Below are 16,029 nucleotides of genomic sequence, written 5' to 3'. Positions count from 1 at the left end.
AGCTGCAGCGAACTGAAAAGACAAGCGACCCAGGGATGTGTGTGCTTTGGGGACCTTTAACAGAATGTGACTGGCAGAACGGGTGTTGTATGTGGAGGATGAGAGCTGCAGCGAACTGAAAAGACAAGCGACCCAGGGATGTGTGTGCTTTGGGGACCATTAACAGAATGTGACTGGCAGAACGGGTGTTGTATGTGGAGGATGAGAGCTGCAGCGAACTGAAAAGACAAGCGACCCAGGGATGTGTGTGCTTTGGGGACCTTTAACAGAATGTGACTGGCAGAACGGGTGTTGGATGTGGAGGATGAGAGCTGCAGCGAACTGAAAAGACAAGCGACCCAGGGATGTGTGTGCTTTGGGGACCTTTAACAGAATGTGACTGGCAGAACGGGTGGTGTATGTTGAATAGGTTGCCATTTGGGACGTACTTTTACTTTCAAGTACATTTCATAACGAACAGCTTCAAAACCACAGTTCATTTGACTCATGCGCTGGATCAACAATCTTTTAGATAGGTCTTCTGACAACGTGGATTAAACAGTACACCACATATACACAGAAAATTATTCAATACATTACAGAGAGTAGAAAGTCAGTCGGATAAAAATTGTCTGCTGAAATAGAGGCATAATAAGAACCGTATGTGTCAGTCAGTTTATAGCAAGCTAAGTGGCATAATTCAGTGATTAAACCTTCAATTTACTCTCTTATTTGGCATCAAAGTGAGATTGCATTAATTACACTCAATAATTGCTAAGCCATGATGCGTTTTGGTTCGTGTACAATAGTGAGAGCAATATCAGCTTTGTCCTGGTCCCAGATCTGTTTGGTCGGTCTTGCCAACTCCTCATGACAATGGCCATAGGTATCGACAAGACAGCTCAAAAACTGAGCTGGGACCAGGTGATCAGAAAGCTGGGGTAACAGCCCAAATCACTGGGTAAGATTCAAAGACATGGTGATGATGGCATCATGCTCTGGCCACGGCTTTCATTTCAGTAAATTTCAGATATTTTCTTTATACATGTGATACATTTGGCTGAGATGTGCTACAGGTTAGTTACACGACAAAGTGAATGGGCTGATTACACTGACAGGCACATAAGTGAGCGTTTTTTTTTTTGTTGTTGACAAAATTGTCGAAGTGACTGAGGCGTCTATCACCCCCCCCCCCCCCCCCCCCCCCCCCCGGTAGTTGACAATGGTATGCTCCAGCTCTGTGATAGGTGATACAGGTTAGGGGTCAAAGGTCACTAGACTGGACTACTTGCTCTCCAGGAAGGTGAGGCTGGCCATATGCTTCTCCAGGGACTTGGCCCCGAAGCCGTTGCTGTTCTTGCCGTTGAGCGCGCCGTCTTTGATGGGTGTGGACGACTGCCTGTCCCTCCAGCTCTGTGGAGAGTCCAGACTGCTTCTCTCTGACTTATACTGGAGACACAGACATAGGATATGGTAGTTATTTAAAAAAAAAAATCTAACCAATGTAAAAACATTGGAGAAAATGACCACCATTGACTTTCATCTGTCTACTCAAACCCCAGTAAACATTGGTTACTTGGAGAACTTGGTAGATCAGCTGATGTCAATTGTGACTTCTCACCTTTCTGACAAGTTTATTACAGACTGGCAGGAGGTAGATTACCACAGTCATAATGGCTCTAGTGTTCTGAATGGATGAATCCACCTAGAGACAGACAGAAAAATATATCAAGGATGGTTGGTGGTCTTTATAGAATGTAATATTCATCCTAACAACATAAAGATAACGACTTTTATCCCTGTGGGGAAATGTTGGTAAACCACATGGGAAAGCTGATTGGCTAGGTTAAAACCAGCTCTTGACAACCACCAGAGCCTCAATTTCCTGCTCCGTTAAAAAAGGCCTTTCAGCAATGACCTTTGTTTGATTAAACCAACCTGACAGACTAACAGAAGACTGATCTGTCTGGTTAATGACAACTTGAAGAGAAAGCCAATGCCTATATAACCGATCCACATTAATCATAGAAGCTCATGTCATGCATCCCAAATGGCACCATATTCCCTATATAGTGCACTACTTTCGACCAGACTCCAGTGGACTCTGGTCAAAAGTAGTGCACTATATAGGGAATATGGTGCCATTTGGGATGCATCCCATGTCATTCTCTAATCTCTCATTCTGACTGTAACCTTCCACATGAGTAAAAAGTGACCCATGCCAGTTCATCACTGTCCAACTGATTTTAATGGAGGTTAATTAAGCTCAGTGTCATTAAAGGGTTTAATTTTACGATCATGTTTTCATGATTGACCTCTCTGTAAAGCAGTAACAAATGTTTGCCCAATGCTGCCAATGCTGATGAATGGGTTGACTTTCTGTTCTTTTTCAGTGCAGTTAATCAATACTCCTCGTCAGTTTCTTTTCTGTGCATTGTCTCACTCTTCTCTCCAACCACGCCTTTTGTCACAAGATTGAACTGTATTTATAGTAATAGAACGCTCCAGTTAATATCTGTATGACTGATAGACTCATTATTTTGCTGACATTTTTAACTAAGATTTTCAAATAAAAGTGGATTTTATCACACAAACAAATCCAGTCATTGACAACTAAGGCTGATCCCAATTAGTTGACTGGTCGATTGTTTGGTCGTTAGGCTGTTGGTGATCAGAAATACAGTGTAGACATTGTTAATGTTGTAAATGACTACTGTAGCTGGAAATAACAGAAAAAAATAATAATTGAATATCTACATAGGCGTACAGAGGCCTGTTATCAGCAACCATCACTCCTGTGTTGCAATGGCACGTTGTGTTAGCTAATCCAAGTTTATCATTTTAAAAGGCTAATTGATCATTAGAAAACCCTTTTGCAATTATGTTAGCACACCTGAAAACTGTTGTCCTGATTAAAGAAGCAATAAAACTGTCCTCCTTTAGACTAGTTGAGTATCTTGAGCATCAGCATTTGTGGGTTCGATAAATGGCAGAATCTGCGAAAGCCAGCAGCAACGGGAGGCAAATAGTTGGGTCACGTAAAAACCTTTTTCCTTCTGGATATCTAGATGTCTGGCGCCCTCTTGGAGCATTGGTCTTATTTCATAAAACCGTAAACTCAAAACCAACTATATCCATTATTAAAACACATAGGGTGTGTCTATATATGGAAAAGTACACGTTTAAACAGTTTGGACAATCGATTGGTCGAAAGAATAGAAGACTTTCGGACAACCAAGATTTTGTTTAGTCGGGGACAGCACTATTGACAACAGCAGCATAGTTCCACATATGTCACTGTAAGGCTGGTGTATCAGTAACAGTACCTTCTGGAAGGTGGCAGTCTTGCCCTGTACCGGCGTCCTCACCCCCATCTGCAGCTGCTGACATAAGCCCATAAGCTTCTCCATCTCTGAAAGCACTACCACCTTCTCTTCATCCATCAGCTGTGAGAGGGAAAAGGAGAGACAGTTATGTCAAAATGTGATCACTAAAAAAAGTTGTTCTATAAAAACAAAGTTAAGGTTTAGGAGTAGGGTTGCAAAATTCCAGTAAATTTCTCCTGGTTTGGAGGATTCCGGATATCCTACTTATTCCCTAATAATTCCATAAATTATCCAACCAGGATCTCTGGAAAACCAGGTAATTTTGAGAAAGTTACCGGAATTTTGCAAACCTATTTAGGTTAGAATGTAGTTTATACATTAAAATCTTACTGTGCTTGGAGTCTCTCATGTACAGTTGAAGTCGAAAGTTTACACACACTTAGGTTGGTGTCATTAAAACTCATTTTTCAACCACTCCACAAATTTCTTGTTAACAAACTATTGTTTTGGTAAGTCGGTTAAGACAACTACTTTGTGCATGACAAGTAATTTTTCCAACAATTGTTTACAGACAGATTAATTCACTGTATCACAATTCCAGTGGGTCAGAAGTTCACATACACTAAGTTAACTGTGCCTTTAAACAGCTTGGAAAATTCCAGAAAATGATGGCATGGCTTTAGAAGCTTCTGATAGGCTAATTTGACATCATTTGAGTCAATTGGAGGTGTACCTGTGAATGTATTTCAATGCCTTCAACACCTACCTTCAAACTCAGTGACTCTTTGCTTCACAGCATGGGAAAATCAAAAGACATCAGCCAAGGTCAGTAGACCTCCACAAGTCTGGTCCATTCTTGAGAGCAATTTCCAAACACCTGAAGGTACCACGTTCATCTGTACAATCAATAGTACGAGAGTATAAAGACCATGGGACTACGCAGCCGTCATACCTCTCAGGAAGGAGACGCATTCTGTGTCCTAGAGATGAACGTACTTTGGTGCGAAAAGTGCTATATCGACATAACCTGAAAGGCCGCTCAGCAAGGAAGAAGCCACTGCTCAAAAACCGCCATAAAAAACCCAGACTACGGTTTGCAACTGCACATGGGGACAAAGATCATACTTTTTGGAGAAATGTCCTCTGGTCTGATGAAACAAAAATAGAACTGTTTGCCATAATGACCATCGTTATGTTTGGAGGAAAAAGGGGGAGGCTTGCAAACAGAAGAACACCATCCCAACCGTGAAGCACGAGGGTGGCAGCATCATGTTGTGAGGGTGCTTTGCTGCAGGAGGGACTGGTGCACTTCACAAAATAGATGGCATCATGAGGTATGAAAATTATGTAGATATATTGAAGCAACATCTCAAGACATCAGTCAGGAAGTTAAAGCTTGGTTGCAAATGGGCCTTCCAAATGGACAATGACCCCAAGCATACTTCCAAAGTTGTGGCAAAATGGCTTAAGGACAACAAAGTCAAGGTATTGGAGTGGCCATCACAAAGCCCTGACCTAAATCCTATAGAAAATGAGTGGGCGAAACTGGAAAAGCGTGTGCGAGCAAGGAGGCCTACAAACAAGACTCAGTTACACCAGCTCTGTCAGGAGGAATGGGCCAAAATTCACCTAACTTATTGTGGGAAGCCTGTGGAAGGCTACCCGAAAGGTTTGACCCAAGTTAAACAATGTAAAGGCAATGCTACCAAATACTAATTGAGTGGCTAAGGTGTATGTAAACTTCTGACTTCAACTGTATGCCATATGCAATTATTTCTATGTTACAGCATTGTTCTAAAATGTCTGAAATACTTTTCCCCCATCAATCTACACGCAAAAACAGGTTTTTAGAAATTATAGCAAATTTATCAAATAAAATAAACTGAAACATTTACATGAGTATTCAGACCCTTTATATTGTTGGACCTTTGGCAGCCTTGATTCTTCTTGGGTATGATGCTAAAAGCTTGGCACACCTGCATTTGGAATGTTTCTCCCATTCTTGTCTGCAGATCATCTCAAGCTCTGTCAGATTGGATGGGGAGCGTTGCTGCACAGCTATTTTCAGGTCTCCAGAGATGCTCTGGACTTGTCCCGAAGCCACTCCTGCATTGTCTTGGCTGTGTGCTTAGGGTCGTTGTCCTGTTGGAAGTTGAACCTTCGCCCCAGTCTGAGGTCCTGAGCGCTCTGGAGCAGGTTTTCATCAAGGATCTCTCTGTACTTTGCTCCGTTCATCTTTGCCTCGATCCTGACTAGTCTCCCAGCCCCTGCCGCTGAAAAACATCCCCACAGTATGATCCTTCCACCACCGTGCTTCACCATAGGGATGGTGCCAGGTTTCCTCCAGACGTGACGCTTGGCATTCAGGCCAAATAGTTCAATCCAGAGAATCTTGTTTCTCATGGTCTGAGAGTCTTTCAGTGCCTTTGGCAAACTCCAAGCTGGCTGTCATGTGCCTTTTACTGAGGAGTGGCTTTCGTCTGGCCTCTCTACCATAAAAGGCCTGATTGTTGGAGTGTTGCAGAGATGAGAGAACCTTTCAGAAGGACAACCATCTCCACAGAGGAACTCTGGAGCTCTGTCAGAGAGAGCATCAGGTTCTTTGTCACCTCCATGACCAAGGCCCTTCTCCCCCGATTGCTCAGTTTGGCCGGGTGGCCAGCTCTAGGAAGGGTCTTGGTGGTTCCAAACTTCTTCCATTTAAGAATGATGGAGGCCACTGTGTTCTTGGGGACCTTCAATGCTGCAGAAATGTTTTGGTACACTTCCCCAGACCTGTGCCTCGACACAATCGTGTCTCGGAGCTCTACGGACAATTCCTTCAACCTCATGGCTTGTTTTTTGCTGTGACATGCACTGTCAACTGTGGGACCTTATATAGACAGGTGTGTTCCTTTCCAAATCATATCCAATCAATTTAATTTATCACAAGTGGACTCCCATCAAGTTGTCGAAACATCAAGGATGACCAATGGAAACAGGATGCACCTGAGCTCAATTTTGATTCTCATAGCAAAGTGTCTGTTTTTTTGGTTTTTTATAAATTCGCAAAAATGTCAAACCAGTTTTTGCTTTGCCATTATGGGGTATTGTGTGTAGATTGCTGAGGAAAAATAAAATAATTTAATCCAATTTAGAATAAAGCTGTAACGTAACAAAATGATGAAAAAGTCAAGGGGTCTGAATACATCTGAAGGCACAGTATATTGATATTATCCTACTACATTAGAATATGTCTGTGTCGTACCATTCACAATCTCTGGTAAACATATTTAGGAACATGTTCAGCCTCAGTTGAAAATGTTCAGGCTGATTAGCATAAAGAACTTGATCATTTACAAGAGGGCAGTGCAGCTGCACCACAAGCCTGCTTCATTCCAGTGGGGGGAGCTCCATTAGCCAATGTTTGTTTGAAGTAATTAATCAAACGCACGCTGCTGAGCTGAAGTGCTGGATGTGTTGATTATGTATTAGTAGTATGTGTGAGTGTGTATGTGCGTGTATTAGTGTTTGGGTGCACTCTCCGGAGAGTAGGGTTAGCCAGTGTTGATAACCACATTTTCACTTTACCCAGAGACGGATGGCAGTCATGAATGGCTGTCAAAGAGGGACATATAATTCAACTCCAGGACCTGGGCACTTTGGAAAGAGGGAGGCATACTTCCTTGTTTCTTTGATTTTTGAGTACAGAGGAAACTGAAACTGGGTGCAGGATTAATATTCCTGCCTAGCGTGGGTGAAGAACGTGCGTGGGTGTGGTTGCGTGCGCGTGTACCAGGGTGGACAAAGTGTGTACTGAAGAACACAGCTGGAGTCCTTCCTCAGAAAGCACCTGCAAAAGGAGAGAGAGAAATATAAATATATATATATAAATGAGAGCGAGACAGACAGAGAGAGAGAAAAAAACAAAGCATGGCTCACTTTACTGGCAGAACATTCTGAACCCTGGTCTGGCAGAACATTTTGAACCCTGGTCTGGCAAATCTATTGTCAATTCCACTCAATGGCTGTATTGTAAGTAGCTGGGATGATGTAAACAAGACTGGTACACTATACTGTAAGGTTTTGGTGAGCAGCTAATTAGAATAATTGCAAGTTAAATGTTGCTGTGTGAAAGGGTAGAGTTATAGAAAGTATGGTTGCATCCTGAAACTTAAGGGGACATTGAAAGTTCTCTACTCTGTTCCGTGTTCTACTACTCTATTCCATATTCTATTTAAGTGATAATGCCAGAGAAGCCGGTGTTTGTTGGATATATTGGCACAGGTTTTGTTAGGCCTGAGACAAAGTACCAATATGTCCTTCAAACACTGGGTATCCTCCATACAACGGGTTACCAACATATTCAAATAATGATTGACATTATCTTTCAAAACGTTATTTTGATGAATTTATTCATACTATTTCGTTCTTCCACAAGATATAGTCCCATATCTAGGGTTGCTACCCAATCCGGCTAGTCGCTCCTTCTATCGGTTCGGTTGCCAGAGACGCGACCCAGTCATTCAGTCTTATTGTTCTGTCTATGGACGTGACCCAGTCGTTCAGTCTTATTGTTCTGTCTATGGACGCGACCCAGTCGTTCAGTCTTATTGTTCTGTCTATGGACGTGACCCAGTCGTTCAGTCTTATTGTTCTGTCTATGGACGTGACCCAGTCGTTCAGTCTTATTGTTCTGTCTATGGATGTGACCCAGTCGTTCAGTCTTTTTGTTCTGTCTATGGACGTGACCCAGTCGTTCAGTCTTATTGTTCTGTCTATGGACGTGACCCAGTCGTTCAGTCTTTTTGTTCTGTCTATGGACGTGACCCAGTCGTTTGTTCTAAATGTTCCGTTGCCATACTGGCTGGCAATGTTGTTATCCCTTGCAGTCACGTCAAACAGTGCAGCCAGAATAACAACAGTATTTTCACTTGTTTAAGCTGTTTTCTAATGACATTTATTTGGATACATCCTTAACAATGAGCTAATGAGGCGCGATTTCGCCTGGAATATAAAATGTGCTCTCTCGTTGCTCAGAGGAGCTAGCCAACAAAACATCATGATTTCTACCGGCTGAGAAACACTGCCTGCATTTCCATCTCGTCCTGACATGTGCATTACTATGGGACAGCAGGAGATCGAATTTGAATATTGAAACAACGTTGCAAATGTCGGAGAGACATACAGCAAGGTTTATACAAATCTCCGCTGTTGAAACTAAATGTTAGTCTAAAATAAATGTGAGAATGTCTAGATGCTTTTTATAGTGGAGATAAAGTTTATAAATTGCCTGGCTGGGCTGATGAGACAGTGGATTGCTCAGTCAGATTGAACAGATTAAATTGGCATTTTAACATCATATACTTATTAGCAGGTGGTAACTTGTGGAATAGACACCGGCTGGAATGCGGTTTTATCCAATCAGCATTCAGGATTAGACCCACCCCATTGTATAATGTCCACTATTTTAGGATTAGTAGAAAAATCCTAAAAGGAGATATGTGGAACACCAGCAGTATATGGTAGAACTAAAAACCCATATTCCTTGTGTTGTATTGTTAATGTACAAGGATGAACCAAACATAAATAAATAATCAATCTCTAGAGGACCTGACAAATTGTAGTGTTTGTGTCATAGAAGACAGCTGCCCTTTTCCACCTCAGTGAATTAGCAGAGGTTATTATCGCTCAGTGGGAGCTCCACAGTGGAAGGTTAGGCTTTCTCTGTGTGTGTGGCATTGTGAAGGCCCTGCTGATTGAACGACAGGTGGCCTCATCAGCACTTCTTCTGTCCCTCTTCCTCGCTCTTTCCCCTTTTCTCCTACAGCGAGTGCAGATCATCATCACATCTCTCTCCCTCTCTCTCTACATTAAGTACAGGGCCAGGGCACTCTGCTCCCTGACTCATCCTCTCCTTACCACAGACAAATTATTGTCTTGGGCCTTTTAATACTGTATTGATTCGGTCTTCTCCCTGGGACGTGGTTGTGTTTAATGGCACCTGGGACAGATTCAATTAAAGCCCTGTATGAAGTAGGAGGATGAAGGACAGGAGATGGATGAGTTGAGTGGCGGATGGGGCGCGTGTACAGTACTTTACCTCAGCCTGGTGGAAGAGATCCATGGTCGTCTTCAGTAGGCCCTCCCCCCTGCACAATCGATACAGGAAATGAATGAAATATTACCTGATGATAACAACTGATTAAGTATATTGACTATGAACATCATATCAACAAGATGCGTGACGGCATCTGTGTTCTCTTCTTCTATTTCCATACAGATGGTCAATGGTGGTCAATACCTGGCTGGTGGTCAATACCTGGCTGGTGGTCAATACCTGGCTGGTGGTCAATACCTGGCTGGTGGTCAATACCTGGCTGGTGGTCAATACCTGGCTGGTGCAAAGTATACTTGACATTTATACTGCAGGCTTGCTGAAGACTTTTATAAAGATGCTTTTAATGTATGATTTCAATGTATCTATATTTTTTCCATTCTCCTTCCTCCTTTCATTGTTAGTACTTTTATTATTTTATGATGGTAAGCACTTTTACTTGTATTGAAAAGTACTATACTGTATAAATAAAGTTATTATTATTATTATTATTGAGTGACAGTCTAATGATTGATAGATAAGCTACCTGGTGAAGACAGAGACAGACAGACAGCTGGTGTCTACCTGGTGAAGACAGCGACAGACAGACAGCTGGTGTCTACCTGGTGAAGACAGACAGCTGGTGTCTACAGACAGAAAGCTGGTGTCTACCTGGTGAGGACAGACAGACAGCTGGTGTCTACCTGGTGAAGAGGTACATGGAGTAGGCCATGCTGGATATGCTCTGGCCCTCGCGGACGATGTCCTGCTCCTGGTCCTCCCACTTCTCCACCTCCGTGTCCACGTCGGAGGTCAGCAGACGCAGCTCTAGACCCAGCTTGGATATGGTGCTCTGCTCCTGGGGCGGAGAGATCGTGGGTCCGCCATTAGTTAAGGATGGTCTCCCATCCAAGACTACTAATCAAGCCCAAACCTTCTGAGATTCCACCATATTCGGTGATTTCCGTAAGGTCAGTGCATGATGAGCCCATAACCACATTACTTTTTATCTACATTGCATTCATTATCATCATCATCATTACTGATTCATGATCATTCATAACCATATACATTGCATTCATTATCATCATCATTACTGATTCATGATCATTCATAACCATATGCATTGCCTTCATTATCATCATCATTACTGATTCATGATCATTCATAACCATATACATTGCATTCATTATCATCATCATTACTGATTCATGATCATTCATAACCATATACATTGCCTTCATTATCATCATCATTACTGATTCATGATCATTCATAACCATATACATTGCATTCAGAAAGTATTTGCACCCCTTCACTTTTTCCACATTACAAGGTTACAAGGTGGGTTAAAAAAAAAAGTAATAGTATTTTTTTGTCAAAGATCTACACAAAATACTCTAATGACAAAGTGGAAGAAAAATTCTAACATTTGTCAAAAATATATGAAACATAAAACACTAATATATCTTTACATAACTTTGGCAGCGATTACAGCTGAGAGTCTTTCTGAGTGAGTCTAAGAGCTTTGCACATCTGGATTGTATTATATTTGTGCTTTTTTGTTTTATTCTTTAAACTCTGTCAAGTTGGTTGTTGATCTTTGCTAGGCAGACATTTTGATGTTAAACATTTCTAAAAACATAATTCCACATTGACATTATGGGGTATTATGGGTTTGTAGGCCAGTGACACAAAATATTAATTTAAACAATTTTAAATTTAGGCTGTAACACAACAAAATGTGGAAAAATTCAAAGGATGTAAATAATTTCTTAAGTCATATTATCAGTTTAAAGATAAAACTCATTGCTGCTTGAGAAAGTCAACAATTCCACTCTTCACCTCTCTTAAAAGACATCAAACATTCCTAATAATTTCCAATGAATGATTATAATTTTGTGTATGCACGCCCATTCATGACGGAGTGAGACTCCGGAAGTTTCCATACACCTTAGGAAAATACATTTAAGCTCAGTTTTTCACAATTCCTGACATTTAATACCAGTAAAAAGTAGTCTTAGGTCAGTTAGGATCACCACTTTATTTTAAGAATGTGAAATGTCAGAATCACATTCCCAGTGGGTCAGAGGTTTACATACACTCAATTAGTATTTGGTAGCATTGCCTTTAAAATGTTTAACTTAAGTCAAACGTTTCAGGGAGCCTTCCACAGGCTTTCCACAATAAATTGGGTGAAGTTTGGCCCATTCTTCCTGACAGAGCTGGTGTAACTGAGTCAGGTTTGTAGGCCTCCTTGCTCGCACACGCTTTTCCAGTTTCGCCCACACATTTTCGATAAGATTGAGGTCAGGGCTTTGTTATGGCCACTCCAATACCTTGACTTTATTATCCTTAAGGCATTTTGTCACAACTTGTGAAGTATGCTTGGGGTTATTGTCCATTTGGAAGACCCATTTGTAACCAAGCTTTAACTTCCTGACTGATGTCTTGAGATGTTGCTTTAATATATCCACATAATTTTCAAACCTCATGATGCCATCTATTTGTGAAGTACACCAGTCCCTCCTGCAGCAAAGCACAACATGATGCTTCCACTTCCCCCATGCTTCACGGTTGGGATGGTGTTCTTCTGCTTGCAAGCCTCACCCTTTTTCCTCTAAACATAACAATGGTCATTATGGCCAAACAGTTCTATTTTTGTTTCATCAGACCAGAGAACATTTCTCCAAAAAGTACGATCTTTGTCCCCATGTGCAGTTGCAAACCGTAGTCCGGCTTTTTTATGGTGGTTTTGAAGCAGTGCCTTCTTCCTTGCTGAGCGGCCTTTCAGGTTATGTCGATATAGGACTCATTTTACTGCTGGATAGAGATACTTTTGTATCCGTTTCCTCCAGCATATTCACAAGGTCCTTTGCTGTTGTTCTGAGATTGATTTGCACTTTTTGCACCAAAATACGTTCATCTCTAGGAGACAGAACACGTCTCCTTCCTGAGTGGTATGATGGCTGCATGGTCCCATGGTGTTTCTACTTGCGTACTATTGTTTGTACAGATGAATGTGGTACCTTCAGGCGTTGGCTGATTTCTTTTGATTTTCCCATGATGTCAAGCAAAGAGTCATTGAGTTTGAAGGTAGTCCTTGAAATACATCCACAGGTACACCTCCAATTGACTAAAATTAAAGCTATGACATCATTTTCTGGAATTTTCCAAGCTGTTTAAAGGCACAGTCAACTTAGTGTATTTAAACTTCTGACCTACTGGAAATCTAAAACAATGAGTTATAAGTGAAATATTCTGTCTTTAAACAATTGTTGGAAAAATTACTTGTGTCATGCACAAAGTAGATGTCCTAACCGACTTGCCAAAACTATAGGTTGTTAACAAGAAATTTGTGGAGTGGTTGAAAAACGAGTTTTAATGACTCCAACCTAAGTGTATGTAAACTTCCGACTTCAACTGTATCAGACCATGCAAGGTCCCTGGAATAATCGCCATTATTCCCCTGTTTGACCAGGTATTCATTTCCTGCAGAATAAATGCACCTGTCAGGATGAGGTAGTAGATGCAGCCCAAATGCCACTGTATTCCATATATAGGGTATGGTCAAAAGTTGTGCACTATGTGAGGTGTATTGTGTAATTGAAGAGTCTAGTTATACCTCCGTATCTAGCTTAACAGCTTTCACCGTCTTCAGGTTGGCTGAATGTTTCTGGAGGGAAGAAAACGTTTGACAGGATGAGTGATATTAAAGGAGAAAGTGAGGGAAAATCATTTAAACAGAATGACATTGGAAATACCCACCAATCATAGTATTGTTTATTCTGATACTCACCCCTGGTCTGGGAAGCGACAAGTAAGCTCTTTTATCACCTGTTATTAAATCAGAAAAAATACTATTTTGAGGAAAAATCTTTTTTTAAAGTTTTGGCCATTGGATCACAAGTTTGGGATAATGAATGGGAGGCTATGAGTTATATGGAAAATAATGAACGACGTGTAAGGTGTGTTCCATGAAGAAGTGTAACTGACCTTCCACAGAGTTGCATTATTTTCCAGAGAATGCATAGAGCCCTGAGTTGATTATCCCATGGCTATAATAATTTTTTATTTTTTTTTACGCCCTTTTCTCCCCAATTTCGTGGTATCCAATTGTTAGTAATTACTATCTTGTCTCATCGCTACAACTCCCTTACGGGCTCGGGAGAGACGAAGGTCGACAGCCATGAGTCCTCCGAAACAAAACCCAACCAAGCCACACTGCTTCTCAACACAGCGTGCCTCCAACCCGGAAGCCAGCCGCACCAATGTGTCGGAGGAAACACAGTGCACCTGGCTACCTTGGTTAGCGCGCACTGCGCCCACTGAGACAAGGATATCCCTACCGGCCAAACCCTCCCTAACCCGGATGATGCTAGGCCAATTGTGCCGGACCTCCCGGTCGTGGCCGGCTGCGACAGAACCTGGGCGCGAACCCAGAGTCACAGCTAGCGCTGCGATGCAGTGCCCTAGATCACTGCGCCACCAGGGAGGCCCTCCATGGCTATAATTTAACACATTTCCCGCTATAAATATTTTAACATGCCAGTAGAAATGTGTTCAACATCCCCTGAAGTAGCTAACAAGTTTACCAGATAGCTACAGTAGTTGCCATGGTAACCAAACAAACGTGCTAGTTTAGCTAATCAAACCATCAGTCCTAGTTTGCCATTATGAAAATCGAAATCAACAATGCCAATATTTTCAATTCGACTTTTGCTTTCAAAAGCAGCTCAAACATAGAACATGTAAGAATGAACTATACCCATTGAATACTACCTTGCAGCTAGCTATACCATGTGTTATAGAGAAATAATGCACACTCTAGAATGCCCTTCAAGCCAATCAGAAACATGTATTCAACAATGCCATGGTTTAAGGTGAAATAATGGTCCGTTTGGTCACATAATTTCCCAGCAAAATGATTGTATGCCTTTTTAAATCCCTACACTCCTTTTTTATACTGCATTTCAAATGGTTTTCCGCTATTAATTCCAACACATTAAATAATACTAAAAAGGGAGGGATTCAGTTGATTATCCCCAACACATCTTCTATGATACTAGTTGATCATCCCCAACACATCTTCTATCATACTACAGTTGATTATCCCCAACACATCTTCTATGATACTAGTTGATCATCCCCAACACATCTATCATACTACAGTTGATTATCCCCAACACATCTTCTATCATACTACAGTTGATCATCCCCAACACATCTTCTATCATACTACAGTTGATTATCCCCAACACATCTTCTATCATACTACAGTTGATCATCCCCAACACATCTTCTATCATACTACAGTTGATTATCCCCAACACATCTTCTATGATACTAGTTGATCATCTCCAACATCTTCTATCATACTACAGTTGATTATCCCCAACACATCTTCTATCATACTACAGTTGATCATCCCCAACACATCTATCATACTACAGTTGATTATCCCCAACACATCTTCTATCATACTACAGTTGATTATCCCCAACACATCTTCTATCATACTACAGTTGATTATCCCCAACACATCTTCTATGATACTAGTTGATCATCCCCAACACATCTTCTAGCATACTACAGTTGATTATCCCCAACACATCTATCATACTAAAGTTGATTATCCCCAACACATCTTCTATCATACTACAGTTGATCATCTCCAACACATCTTCTATCATACTAAAGTTGATAGTCCCTTCCACATCCTAGGGCGGTGTGGTATATCGAATGAAGTAGATTAATTTGAATTTATGTTTTTGCACGATATTCCATATCGCATAATCTAGGCTTTTTGTATTTATTGTTTTTATGAGCGTTGTCATGTTGTATTTTTGGTCTCGTCTCGTTCGCTTTTTCTGTGCTGTGCACATTCCCATTTACACCAGAGATCTGTATGTAATGACTAGATGCTCATGTCTCCACTCGAACAATGGGAGTCATTGTCCCAAAGGCGGGAAGGCAGGCGACAAGGTTCAAAATAAGCACATAGAAACACATAGAAACACATTGGGTTTATATATTTATCAAACCTCTCACTTTGCCTCTTTCTCCCAAGCCCATCCCCCTACCACTCACAACAACAAAGATGAGAGGTCACTTCTTCCTCTCTGACCAACGGTTCCAACTCGCTATTTGCATTTGAGGCTTGGTCCAACAAAATCAGTATTATTTTACTATAATAGAGAAGTTACCCTTTCTAACCATAGTCTGTTAATGTTTCAACTCCTCAAATTTCGAGCAGAGCAGACACTACTAAAACTGATGTACCAATGAACATTCATTCTGGAAAATGAATGCACAGTCGCAAGTGCATAATGGTATCACGTATCGCTAGCAGCATTTTAGTCAAATAAAGATTGTTTTATGCTAAGCAGCTAGTATAACAATTATATAAGGAATTGGCAACTCGTTCTCATTCTGAGAAACAAGGTAGGACCACTTGATTTCAACATCTGAACAAAGTGGACAGGCTAACAGGCTGTTCAAACAGTTGGAGACGGACATAAAGTTCTGTTCATAACATTAACTGTTTCCCTTGGTTAGCGGAATTCAGAGCTTGTGAAATTATACCTAGATCCAAGTTGCTAAAACTTGAAATATTCATATTTGCTGGCTACTCACTAACATGTGGGC

At 41.3% G+C, this 16,029-nt stretch overlaps 1 protein-coding gene across 1 annotated transcript in view; it reads right to left on the bottom strand.

Moving 5' to 3' along the window:
- Positions 1-396: 396 nt before the first annotated feature.
- Positions 397-16,029, bottom strand: part of LOC139373798 (alpha-catulin-like) — a 99,194-nt gene continuing 83,561 nt past the window's right edge. The window contains exons 12-19 of the mRNA XM_071114801.1: positions 13,181-13,218; positions 13,007-13,057; positions 10,086-10,240; positions 9,388-9,436; positions 7,081-7,137; positions 3,306-3,425; positions 1,601-1,684; positions 397-1,428 (exon numbers count right to left, since the gene is read on the bottom strand). Coding sequence (XP_070970902.1) covers positions 1,264-1,428; positions 1,601-1,684; positions 3,306-3,425; positions 7,081-7,137; positions 9,388-9,436; positions 10,086-10,240; positions 13,007-13,057; positions 13,181-13,218 — 719 coding nt within the window. The 3' untranslated portion in view covers positions 397-1,263. The remainder of the gene's footprint in view (positions 1,429-1,600; positions 1,685-3,305; positions 3,426-7,080; positions 7,138-9,387; positions 9,437-10,085; positions 10,241-13,006; positions 13,058-13,180; positions 13,219-16,029) is intronic.

The sequence above is a fragment of the Oncorhynchus clarkii genome, chromosome 18 (genome assembly GCF_045791955.1).
Source record: "Oncorhynchus clarkii lewisi isolate Uvic-CL-2024 chromosome 18, UVic_Ocla_1.0, whole genome shotgun sequence".
Taxonomy (NCBI): Eukaryota; Metazoa; Chordata; class Actinopteri; order Salmoniformes; family Salmonidae; genus Oncorhynchus; species Oncorhynchus clarkii.
Note: the sequence above shows the minus strand (reverse complement) of the source record. Positions and strands in the feature narration are given on the sequence as shown.